This window comes from Aspergillus luchuensis, chromosome 7, assembly GCF_016861625.1.
Source record: "Aspergillus luchuensis IFO 4308 DNA, chromosome 7, nearly complete sequence".
Classification (NCBI taxonomy): Eukaryota; Fungi; Ascomycota; class Eurotiomycetes; order Eurotiales; family Aspergillaceae; genus Aspergillus; species Aspergillus luchuensis.
In genome coordinates, this window is record NC_054855.1 from 102,171 (window position 1) to 114,373 (window position 12,203).

Here is a 12,203-nt window from a genome sequence, read left to right on the forward strand (position 1 = left end):
ACCTGCACATAGTGGTAGCCTCTGCGCGCATACCTCAGCCACCCAGTCATGGTGGTTTTAAGTACTCAATAGCGGAAAATATATCCACACCATCTCAGCGGAAAATTTCCCAGTCATTCACCCCACATGCTTTCAATTGGAGTGTTTCATGCTGCTACTGATAAGCAGTAATCATGACATGCTCAGTGGCGATAAGCCCCCGCTAACTCACCGACGAAATTTGTGACTTTTCAAGTGATGTACTATCAATAGCACCAACTATGACCTCACCATGACTCCCGGACCAATGACGCCATCACCACCCACTCCAACCAACCCTAACGAACGAATTTCCGATACTCTAATCAACCATCTCCCATTACCAACAACTGACACTTCTACTCCCTGTTTTATTTACATTTTACCTCCTGCGACCCGTTACCTCAATTGACAATTCCATAACCACCAAAATGCCTCGAAAAGTCTCTTTCTCGGAAACTCAACTACCCAATTTCGACAAACCCATCCGCCCTCCTTCTATCAGCGTCGACTTTTCCACCACTGTCCCCGAATGCCCCGTCACTGCAGCCCGCCAACCAGCTCGCTATACGAACGACTACATTGAGAAGCCGGGGGTGCCGCGGGCCAATACCACTGCCTCGATTGACCGGCCGGACGGGGATGAGAGCTATACAAAGCAATTTGGCGATTTTGTACGTACTAGCCTCAATACGCACTCTATATGATCGATTGAAACATAGCACTAACTTGATATCTGATGAAGACCCCCCTCCAACAACATGTCCTCTTCTGGGACCGCGACCGCGACGGGCAAATATACCCCTGGGATACATATAACGGCTTTCGCGACCTAGGGTTCAATATCATCTTCTCCTTCTTAGCTGTTCTAATCATCAACTTGAACTTCTCCTATCCGACTCGCCTGGCGCATTCGTATCTCCCGGACCCGTGGTTTAGGGTATATGTGGATGCGGTTCACAAAGCTAAGGTACATACCTACCTTCCTGAAGGAATTACGGCTTGTACGGAAGATGACGGCTAATGGATATGGATCAATAGCACGGCTCAGACAGCAATACCTACGACCCCGAAGGACGCTTCGTTCCCCAATCGTTCGAGAATATGTTCGCCAAATATGATCGAGATGGTGACGGGGCATTGACATTGCGGGAGCTGTTTGATATGATGCACGGGAACAGATGCGCGGCTGATCCGTTTGGTGTATGATCTCTCTTATCTCTCCTTTTCGCGCAAAGGATAAATGTAGCTGACATGGAGTCCAGTGGGGAGCCGCCTTATTCGAATGGGGCACCACATGGTTGCTGATTGAGAAAGACGGTAAGGTCTGGAAGGAAGATGTACGGGGTGTATATGATGTATGTTTACTTATTCTTCGACTGGAGTGAGAGCTGCGGCTAATGATTATTACAGGGCTCATTATTCTGGAAGGTACGCGAAGCGAACCGTTCAGGACGGGGGTGGACGCAAGGCTTTAGACCGGGCTTATGGGTGAAGCGGACAGTGAAGGGATATTTAAATGCATATTTGGATGGCTGAGCATACATGCATTGCATTAGACCATTGTACTTTTATTTAGAGCAATTGCAACGTCATTCTCTCACGTATAATCCGATAGTGAGCATAATACCAACGACTCCATGCATTGAAGACCAGAATATGAAATGAGCTAAACAGCACTCTCGGTTAAAAGCCTAATAAGTATACCGAAACCCCGGCAGATCTCCAATAACCAACTCTCCCCGATCCACGCGACGATTGCGCAGATACAATCGAGTGGTCAACAACCCCACCAGCACTATTGCAGCAGCCTGCAATCCAATACAGGTAAGCATTCCCGGCCGATACTCCGGGGCATCCTGAGACCGAAAGACAAGAGACCCGACCATGCCGCCTGACGCACCGAGACCGACAAAGATGGCGCTGCAGGCCGCTCGCTTCCACTGACCGCGGACATTGTTTGCCTAATGACAATCAGTACTGATACTACGATCAGAGGGATGTAGAATCCTACCTGATATGCCATAGCAGCAGGAACATTCGAATTGGCTCCCATGGTAGTAAGGAAACACCCAACCAGTCGTGGCCCGTTGCCCTTGGTGAAGGTCTAGTCTTATCAGTCGTGTTTACCACTACATTGGTATGAGGAGAAACTGACCATCAAAGGCAGCCCGATCAACGCCAACATGGCATTGAAGACAATAATTGGTCCCCGCAGCCGATATTTGTCTCCAATCCACGATGTTGCCATCATGGTGATCCCCGCAGCCACGTACGGTGGAGCGAAGAGACACAATGATGCTCCCATTGAAAATCCCATTCCCTGCCTGTATATCAGAGGCAGAAAATATGCGATCGAATAGGCAGTGGATGTAGTGCAGAAGTACACTAGTCCAAATCCCCATATATTAATGTCCAGTGCAGCGACAAGGTACTTCTTCAGATTGAACGGCTCGAGTCTCACGTCCCCGCGGTCGTCGTTGATCTGGTGAGTAATGAAGTCGTATTCTCGGTCCGATAGGAATCGACTCTTGTTTGATCGCATACGATCCAGGAAGTTGATTAGCACGAAGTAGCTGATTGCTGCGAGTGTGCAGGTGAGGAGGCCTTGGATGACAAAAATCCAGCGCCATGCTGTGAGGCCGCCCAGGCCGTTCTATTCAAGCTAGTTGTTAGTAGGAACACCATTAATGAGGAGTGCTTGCGAACCATAAACGTGATGCCATAAGATAGAATACCGGTGAACGCCGATGCCACACAGCCGAGCAGGTAGAAGATGGCAAATCGCTTCTGCATCTGATAGCGGGTGTACCAGGTCGCAATAAGATAGACAGCAGCGGGGAAGAACCCTGCTTCCAAGGCTCCGATGATTATTCGAATGCCAGCTAGTTGAGCCCAGTTGTGGACGAATCCACCGCACATCTGACAGGTTAGCTCTTCGTCAGGAGGGGTGTTCCAGTGATATCTTACCATAGCAATACCCCAGATAAAGCAAATGCCCGCAAGGAAGATCTTCGGGCCCAGCCTGCGAATCAGCACTGGACCCAGCATTTGCAGACAGATGTAGGGAGGAAAGAACACGACAGCAATGATATTCTATGCGACTGTGTTAGTATAGACATGTTTCTTCAGCGGTAAAAAAACTCACATATTGATTACCCTGGAGGTGCAATTCCTTCTCCATTCCCGCAACCGCTGCAGTAGACAGGTTTCCCCGGTCAAGCAGCGATACGGTGTGCAGGAACCCCAGCATGACAATCAATCGGGCGTCAACTCGACGGATAACCCGTCGCTGCTCCTGTGGAGTCAGCTCCGTATCATCGGTTCGGGAGCTCTCTGCCTCAACGGACAGGCCTTTGATGGTGTCGTCGTCGGCCATCATCCCGAGTTGAGGACGTTGTAACTAAACCGTCGGCTACATTGATGGGAGTGCTCTTGCTCCTAGGGAGATTTGTAGGACCTAAAGTATTTTCGAAGCAATGATGCAAATTTGGTATCGATGGCGACATTGGAAGCAATTCTCGAGACCATAGATGCTTTATCAGGTCATAGCAAAAGAAACTATGCTAATGGATGGATTTTCATTTGCGGGGAAAGCTCGAGGTCGGAAATCGGCGTTAACCATGAAGCTACTACGTGTAGTGTAGCGATATGACTAGCCAAGCCCTGCAGACTGGAGATAGTCTCCTTCAGCCATTTCTAAACGCCGAAAGCCGAAGAAAGGAGACATGGCGCGGTTTGCGTGAGTGGTGAAAAGTTGCAGGGCCAAGGATCGATTAGCGTCGTGGTAGACATGCTAATTGCCAAGCTGCCACGGAGGTCACGAGCTGGTCTATTCAGCTCTTCAGAATGTCCGTTCTACCCCTAAACCCTCCCTTCACTGACTTCATGTTCATCTGCATTCACATTCCAATCGTCAACTTGGCGGGTTTTAGCTTTTCTCCGCTCCTCCCACTTAAAGGCAAAATGGATGCAAACGAACAACACCGCTGCCAAGCATGAAAGACCGAGGTACAGCTTTGCTCCAATACGCCAGTGAGGAGCTTCCGAGGCTGGATATGCAGCTATGGGAAGGAAGGCACTTAGCAGATACGCAAAGAGGGTTCCGGTGGCGAACAAAACGGTGCGAACTTCTGGCTCCGTCTCCAAATGGGCAGCTGCCCACGCACACAACAGCATTGTCGAGACCCTAAGCAATAGATATCAGCTGGATATCCCTACCTCTCGGATAGGTGAGGCTTACGCTCCAATATAGTCCATATACCACCCAGCCATATAGGTGTGCTCATTGCTCGGTTGGATCGTCAGGATGATGAGTGATACTATATTGATCACCTAAACTTGGTCAGTACTGAGTAGTGCTTACTCAGGTGCGACTTACCGAATGCAAGAGGAGGAATGGCAGTCTGACTCCAAAATAGTCACTAAACCCACTGAAAAGGATTTCAGCGACAAGTTGGATTGCTTGACCAGCGATCGGAAGGTAGTCGAGCATGGCCACGGAGCTATATTTGATCAGACTTGGATGCATAGAATGGTAAGGAACACATACTATTTAGCGGATCCATCAGGGTTCTTCAACGACTTGAGCCAGAGGTTGAAGTAGCTCGTTGGCGTTGTGCCGGTGCCGATTGCCCACGCGACTGTGTCAAGATCAGTTATGCGTGCTACAGCAGAGTGTGGGGGGGGAGGGGGGGGGCATACTGGCGAACAACCATAAATGCCAGAATTTGAAGCAACGCAGAAAGCTTTTGACCTGGATGCCGATCTGCGGTTTCCGGCCCACGCGGCGTGTACGTGCAATGGCAGTCTCTGTATGAGTTTAGCGAGTTTCTCCACAACTCCTATAATCTTCACCTACTAATATGCTGTGGCCCGAGATAGATCTTGGACAATGGATTTTGCCTTTCGGGCTATAGTCACTTAGCAGGGTATCCCACCCGAAGAGCTGGGGATTCTCACAAAGCCAGGTAGGATGACAAATGCCAACAAAGCAATGAATATGGTGCAAACTCCCTACCCGGAATATGAACTAGTCAGCTTCGTCATCTCGAATATACAATCAGGTCGAACATACGTTTATGATAAAGGCCCATCTCCAACCACTTCGCCCCATGACACCTTCCAGATTGGTTGACATTGCACCCTGCATGGCACCCGAAAGCATAGCCCCAACTGGCTGAGCCATGTTATACAAGCTCATACGCAAGGCCATCTCGTGCGGGAGATACCATTGACTTTGCGTGTTAATAGTCTCACTACTTGATTTTCTAGAAGATTCAGCGACTTACCTGATAATGGTGAAGTAGCCAGGCCACGTCGCACCTTCAAAGAAGCCAATGAGAAAACGCAAGCCATACACCTAAGCAATTAGTTGTGCCGATGATTGTCGAAACGCTCGGGATAAATACCTGTTTAGCAGATGTGACAGTGGATAAGCAACAGGTAAGTATACCCCATAGAACCTATTTCGTTGGTAAGCTATATGTATACCCTATCTGAAGGAAACTTACTTCGCATGCTGGCAGCCATATAGCTGGCCCGATGTGAGAGATAATGATGCATGATGGGTAGAGCATAATCATGTATCCGATACTGATGGAGTCAGAATTGTCAGTAGTCAGAGGTGATGACATACTTGAAGAAGGTCGTGAAATAATTGTACTCGTTACCAAGGAGCTCGAGATCTGTCTCCATACCGGAAACATAGGCATTGCTCTGCCGATGATAAGTACACATTGTTTATGTGATGCATGCGGGTACTAACAATGTTCGTTTGGTCCAGGTACTTGAATGCATATCCCAGAAACCCCACGACGAGGAAGAAGCAGTCGAGTCGCCATACCTAGAATCGGTCAGTCGATGCACACATTTCCGATGTTGTGGACTGGAAATAATACCAGTGCCCTCTCATCCTCCGGCCGTATCTCATCCGATAGCTGCTCGTTTACAGAGGAGACCCTATCAATAGGGCCTTTACTATTATCCTTGGGCGTATCCATCCTATCGATCTTTCAGGGTAATAAGGATTCATCAAGCGATAGAAATTGATATTAGAACCTAGGACCGTCATAAGAGTCAAGCAACATTAAGGCCATGGGAGGAAAGCGCGTTCGGCGATGTCTTATCGGCGACCTGCAGGCATGGCATCAAGGCGGGATGTGAAGGCGTGCTCTGTATAGCCCGCCCCGCTCAATTGGTCTGATGCACGCCGTTATTCGCCAAGCAGACCAGGAAGCTGCTGACGTTGAGGTCTAGAAGATCGTCCCCGATAAAGATGCAAGTGCAGTACTCTAATTGTAGCTATCAAATTAGGTAACATCCGGCACCGGCGTCAAGTATTTTAACTACGCCACCAGCCGCCAAGATTACGAGTGATTTGTCGCTCAAACAAATAAGAAAAATGATTTAGGCCATCCCAAAACCATCCGATTATTATATCACGATAATATGATTACACAAGATTCTAGCTAGCCCCATCATAGGTAATTTGACGACTACACCACTGAGCTCTGACTAGAGAACGCAGGTAGACTAAGCAAACGAAGCCTTGTTCTGCTGCAAGAATTCCTTCCAGCTGGTGAGCTTATACCCCGCCTTAGCCACCAAACCCTTACTCTCGTTGAGACTCCGACCATTGAAGTAACCCGGGTTTCCAATGAAGAGGTGGTTCTCCAGCATTTCCTGACCCATTGGACCCGGCATGAATGACTTGTACGTTTCGGGATCGACCTGCACAAACTGGGACTTCTGTCCTGTCACCGCTTCGAATTCTTCGAGAATGCGAGTAGGAGTGTAGTAATCCTCCGCCACGAGGATCTGAGTGCCGAGTGTCTCTGACCGATTTTTCAAAGAGGTGGCGACATATTTGCCTACATAACTCGTCAGTCAAGGCACTCATGCTAGAGCAAATGACTTAGAGATCACATACCCATATCACCCGCAATATCAATCAACGGAAACTTAGACTCTTTTCCAATAGGATAAGCAAGAGTCCATACCCCGTTTTCGCCCTTCCGCAAAAGACCAATAACAGAGTAATTGGTCATGAAATACCCTGGCAAGACAAAGGTAGCCGGAACTCCCAGCGAGCGAATATACTGCTCGACCTGGGCTTTGTGATCGAAGTGAGGGACATTCTTGAGACGTCCGGCTGTGGTCTCTGTCACATTGAGCAGAGAAGAGAAAATGAGATGCTGGACGTTCAACTCCTTGGCCACGTCGGCAACGTTCTTGCCGTGGACTAATTCTGCATCAGAACCAGCAATACCCCAGGCGGGAGTGGTCACTAGGAAGACAGAGTGACTGCCCTCAAGGGCGTTCCGGATAGAGTCTTTGGAGTTCATGTCCGCCTAGATGGTCTGTTAGAGTGGGTTTGCGGTGGGGGTGGGGACGTCAAGCCTTACAGTTTGGATTTCGACTCCCTGGTTAGCCAATGCCTGGGCTTCTGGTTTGTTAGCATCGCGGGTGATACCGCGGATCTTGAGTTCCTTGGAAAGTTCGGGGTCGTTGAGGATCGTGCGGATGACGGACCCGCCCTGTTGGCCAGTGGCACCGAAGACAGTGATGATCTTGGACATTTTGCTTTGAGAGGTAGATGAATCGTTCGGTTCGTTGGGTTCGTATTGCTTTCAGTCTGCTGGAGTAATGGCTAATGGATGACTTCGGCTGCATGGAATTGACCCGGGGCAAGCCTCCATTATATGTTCCTGGGCCACCCACAGCAGCTGACCAAGCTTAATGTCTCTTTCATATCCCTTTCGGCTTCAATGTCGGAGATGAATGACAAAACACCCCTCGTATATCGGCTTCATTTGGGACCGATGTTAGTAAGAGAGACATTGAAGCCTGACTAAAAGTGGACGAGGGTCGGGTTTGAGATCAATGCCGAGGGGGATCGCCCCCCCGACCGTGACACCATCTAAGAGTACATGATGAATATATTCCATGATCGCTTTCTCCACAACCCGATTTCACATACATGTTACAAATCCGTTTACATAAAATTATATTGATATTATATGTCGAGTTATTTTTTACATTTGATTTACGCCGACCAAATACTTCCTTCCAAGGCATTGGGAGCCCGCCCGTCACAGCAATGGCTCCCACAGCCACTCCATGCCCGAGACACCAAAGCCAGCCATTCCTAGCGAATAGACATCTGATGGAATAGAACCTTGATCCAGGGGAACCTGTGAGATCTCCATGCCTGGAACAGGGTTGGTATCTAAAGACATCAACTCCGAATCCATGCTATCATCCTCCGTAACCCCCGTGCCCAGAGAGGAGCCTGGCGATACTCCCATTTTGGCTGCCCTAGTTGAAGCTGTCCGTTGCATCAACCGCTTGAGCGGCTTCCGGAGCATGACACTCTGAGGCGAGCCATCCTGCTCCCATTGCCGCTGGATCTCCGTCACCACCTGCCAGGCATGATCGGTTTCGGCCGTGATCGGGCGGTTGCACAGCTGGGCGAGAATGAAGGCGACCGTGTGCCATTGCTTATACGTCTTGCACAACCACGCCCAGTGCGAAGTACTCTCGTTGGTATGCAGCAGAATGGTAAATTTGATGGTTTCGACGGCCGCCCGAAAGGCATCATCGCAGGCGGCCTGCGAGCATTCGGATTGAGACCCATGGCTGGGGATTTTGTTGTAATGAGCGTACAGCCACAGCTTCGACAGGGTCAATCGAATGATCATGGCATAAACCCATTGGATTGGGATGTTGATGTCTAAGTGTTGCAAATACCGATTTTCCAGACGGTTCGCTACAGTGGTAACTAGCGGTTCCTGATCGGCCGAGGATTCTGGATCCTTTGCACCATTACGTCGATTTGGCCAATTGAGTTCCGAGATAAGCTCGCACTGAATAATGAGGAGGGTGATATCAGTGGCGCCGGATTTTTCCGGTGGCAGCTCAGTCATCGAAGGAGCCAGATCTTCCCCGTCAATATTATGGGGGAGACGAGTGTCAAACATGCCTGGCTGGATCTGGGTGTCAGTTCCTTGATCCTCGGAGCACACCATATCCAGGACACAAATGTGCCACCATAAGCGACGCCGCATTTCCGAGTCGAACGGGCTGAGTCCGAGGCGTTGACCGTCGCGATGGACGCCCTGGCCCTGAGCCACACGAACAACGACGGCAGACGCCGCCCAGACGAGTCTGGCATCCCCCCTCCAGCGAAGGCAGAGCAAGAAGATCACTGCAGCTTGCAGAACACTGATGTTCTGAGATTTGATGAAGTTGGCCCTTACCAAAGCCTGGTCAACGGCGAGCTGGTAGCTCTGAATAGCCTTCTCGCAATTGAGACCCACCAAGTCCAAGCACTGACCTGGGGTTATGGTTACGATGGCAGCAAAGCACACAGCCAGAATGAGTGCTTCGCGTGCAGGGTCCGGATTGATTTTCTCAGACTCTTCACGAACCATGATCTCCACAGACGGTACGTGCAGAACGCCGAGTAGCGGAGCTACATTGTTTTTGTAGACTTGCCATAAGCGCTGGATCTGGTCCGACTGCAGGTAGGTGTCTCGTAAACTGTGATCCTGCCAGTTGCCCCCAAGGCTACTAGCGAAGTGCAAGCCGGATGCCTGCGGGGTCTCCAGTTCATCCTCGGAGGATGATGCTTCACAGATGTCCTGTAGTTCTCGGATCTATGATGGTCACAAACACACCCGTCAGGACTCCTGTGGGGAGTAGAACAGGAGTATACGAGGAAGGGAGATCTCACCTTGTCCCCCAGCACGGCCGAGGGCGCATCCCCGACATAACGACTTTTACCTTCCTTGATCACCAGCCTGCCTTCCCGCTGGCCTGGTTCCAGTGGGCCAGCGGCCTCCTCTTGGGAATGGCCGAGTGGAGACAAGCTAGAAGCCGATCCAGCCTCCGCAGGTTGCTGAGCTTGGGCGCGCAGGAGCTGGACCTCTTGCTCCAGGTGTCGCAGCTGGGCCAGCACCTCGGCGATTGGGGGGCGTTTCAGCTGTCGCGGTGCTCGTTTAGGACCAGGAAAGACACATTCTTCGCTGCCCTTGACACATCGACCGCAGGGAAACCTCCGGTCGCATCGGACCTTGCGGCGGTTGCAGGGGATGCAGCTACGGGGATACGTGCCACTATCATCCATCTTGCGACATCGCCATCCCTGAGAGGGTTTTTGGGAATGAATCTGGCGGAACAGAGGGTATGATGTTTGGAGGTTGATTGGGTTGAGTTGGGAGAAAAGAGGATTCGGGCGCGGGTCCGAGACACTGACAGAAGGAGAATTGAAACCCACGGTCGCGTCTGGCGGATCTTTCACCGACGCCTGATAGTAACACAACCAGCACCGATTACTGATTTCTCTTTGTCTGTCCCGCACCCACCATCACACTGTATATGATTACTTTCACTGCTATATATCAAGCTCGTATAATACTGTAGGGGTCGCTGTTCCAGCTTACTCGCCGCGTGTCACTTTCTTGCTCCCCAAGCCTCCCCATACGCGCCAGCACTCACTCTTGCTTGCCTCAGGGGAATGTTACTTGGAACGATCCAACAGCAACTATCAGCTGCGAGATTGAAAGCCCTTTCCTGGGTATTATTCCAGTGCGCATCATGCATGCTGCTGTGATGAGAGGTCCGATCGTGGCCAGCCGGGATTATTCACCGTTATTTCTGCAGCCCCGACCGTGCTGGGAGGGAGTCCTTGCCTCCCGTGTTCAACATCTGAGTGATGTTCCCTTGTTATTCATACTGTTCCTCTCCTAGACACATTCAACTCTTCGCAGGCCGCAGCGAGGCTGTCTCGGAGGGCAACTCAGGCAGCAGCGTCTCCGACGAGCCAACCGATTTGTCGTAGTATATGTCCGGCACCACCTCTGCTGGGAGCTCGGCGATGAATTCGGCGGGCAGTTCGGCGGGTAACTGGACGATCTCGTCGGCGGGCATCTCGATGGGCTTTTTCTGAATATCCGTTCCTGCAGATGACTGTGACGGCCGTCCGGACGAGATGGAGCCTTTGGTGGATGCCGAGGAGGTCGCGTACAATTCTGGTCGAGGAGCAAAAAGATCGGAGCGCAACACGCGCATCAACTCGTCCGCCTCATCTGGAGGTGGGAACTGGCCCTCGATCAAATCGCGCGCCTTGACCTTCTTCCCGTATAGCTTCTGGTTTGCGCCGCGGCGTTCAAAGATCATGCTCCCTTCGGTGCTGAAGCCCCCAAAGAAGCCCTGATTATGACCGTAGACGAAAATGCCTGCCATTCCACCAGCACTGACCACCCCGTTGACTTCTCCAAACCTCCCTGATGGGCCCATGGCAAATGAAGCAGTCTTGCCCAGGGATAAACTCCCCAGCTGGGCGAATGTGCGAACGGCGCTGGTTGTGTTGAGGACGAAGACGAAGTTGGTCACCTCCAAGCCTACCTGGGACCCTACTCCAACTCCCGCTGTCAAAATGGCCGAAGGCGCAGACCAGTCTCCCTCCTCGAGGCGGGCGATTAAGATGCCTGAGCCCATTCGTACTGATCCAACGATACCCAGTTTCGAGACGGAGAAAATTGCGAAGCCCTGCACACTCGACCGGTTAGTCTATGGCGTGGGATTTATTTGCGACCGTCGTAATGCCACTTGCCTTGGCAGCTCCGAGAATCTTCGGGGGAATGAGACTGTCACGACCGTCCGGGTTCATAGGATTCGTAAAGGCGTCTAGAATCTGGGCGGCTTTGTTACATTCACCTGCAGGGATCGTTTGTCAGTCGCTGTCTTTGCAACCGCAGAACGCCAAACGGAAGTCGCTGTGTGTGGTAATAGACAGGGGAGTGCGCCTACTGCGAAAGGAGCCCGGGAAAGGGCTGTGCATTTTCCGGAGCTTCTCAAAGGGCGGCATGGTTGCAATACTTTTGTTCCCAGCAATGATGAGAAAAATCAATGGATGAGTTCAATCACGACAGAGGAGCAAAGTGACGCAGAAACAGATAAAACAAGCTCCCCAATCAAGTGGGGGAAGTGGTTTGAAATCGACATTTTGACTCTCTGTTATCTTAAGTAGAGGGGGGCTTGTGTTGAAGCGCAATTTAGGTGTTCTTTGCTCCTTCCAACCAGCAATCCAGGTGACTTGGATCATCGTAGTGAGTGGAGGAGCTAAAGTCGGCCAGCGCATGAAATCAATGCATTGGGGGCCAGCAGGATCAGCTTGTGGA

General features: G+C 50.8%; 6 protein-coding genes across 6 annotated transcripts; 1 reads left to right on the plus strand and 5 right to left on the minus strand.

Annotated features, from left to right (window-relative positions):
* Window positions 1-449: 449 nt before the first annotated feature.
* AKAW2_70050S (caleosin family protein) lies at window positions 450-1,227 on the plus strand (the record flags this gene model as incomplete). Its single annotated transcript, XM_041682588.1, has 3 exons — window positions 450-692; window positions 764-988; window positions 1,060-1,227. The coding sequence occupies 3 exons, from the start codon at window positions 450-452 to the stop codon at window positions 1,225-1,227; spliced, it is 636 nt and encodes a 211-aa protein (XP_041546934.1).
* A 485-nt stretch (window positions 1,228-1,712) lies between these two features.
* On the minus strand, window positions 1,713-3,400 carry AKAW2_70051A (uncharacterized protein; the record flags this gene model as incomplete). The annotated part of the gene is made up of 6 exons (XM_041682590.1): window positions 1,713-1,982; window positions 2,033-2,125; window positions 2,177-2,674; window positions 2,728-2,940; window positions 2,989-3,114; window positions 3,167-3,400. The coding sequence occupies 6 exons, from the start codon at window positions 3,398-3,400 to the stop codon at window positions 1,713-1,715; spliced, it is 1,434 nt and encodes a 477-aa protein (XP_041546935.1).
* Window positions 3,401-3,882: 482 nt separating this feature from the next.
* AKAW2_70052A (uncharacterized protein) lies at window positions 3,883-6,020 on the minus strand (the record flags this gene model as incomplete). The annotated part of the gene is made up of 14 exons (XM_041682591.1): window positions 3,883-4,207; window positions 4,262-4,353; window positions 4,400-4,523; window positions 4,571-4,661; window positions 4,723-4,830; window positions 4,880-4,931; window positions 4,981-5,034; window positions 5,096-5,255; window positions 5,310-5,380; window positions 5,430-5,483; window positions 5,532-5,613; window positions 5,657-5,736; window positions 5,786-5,863; window positions 5,919-6,020. 14 exons carry the CDS (start codon window positions 6,018-6,020, stop codon window positions 3,883-3,885), a joined length of 1,473 nt encoding a protein of 490 aa, XP_041546936.1.
* A 532-nt stretch (window positions 6,021-6,552) lies between these two features.
* Window positions 6,553-7,598, minus strand: AKAW2_70053A (NmrA/HSCARG family protein; the record flags this gene model as incomplete). Its single annotated transcript, XM_041682592.1, has 3 exons — window positions 6,553-6,890; window positions 6,950-7,370; window positions 7,425-7,598. The coding sequence occupies 3 exons, from the start codon at window positions 7,596-7,598 to the stop codon at window positions 6,553-6,555; spliced, it is 933 nt and encodes a 310-aa protein (XP_041546937.1).
* Window positions 7,599-8,111: 513 nt separating this feature from the next.
* On the minus strand, window positions 8,112-10,147 carry AKAW2_70054A (Zn(II)2Cys6 transcription factor; the record flags this gene model as incomplete). Its single annotated transcript, XM_041682593.1, has 2 exons — window positions 8,112-9,677; window positions 9,755-10,147. The coding sequence occupies 2 exons, from the start codon at window positions 10,145-10,147 to the stop codon at window positions 8,112-8,114; spliced, it is 1,959 nt and encodes a 652-aa protein (XP_041546938.1).
* A 629-nt stretch (window positions 10,148-10,776) lies between these two features.
* On the minus strand, window positions 10,777-11,890 carry AKAW2_70055A (uncharacterized protein; the record flags this gene model as incomplete). Its single annotated transcript, XM_041682594.1, has 3 exons — window positions 10,777-11,571; window positions 11,636-11,739; window positions 11,833-11,890. 3 exons carry the CDS (start codon window positions 11,888-11,890, stop codon window positions 10,777-10,779), a joined length of 957 nt encoding a protein of 318 aa, XP_041546939.1.
* Window positions 11,891-12,203: the final 313 nt, after the last annotated feature.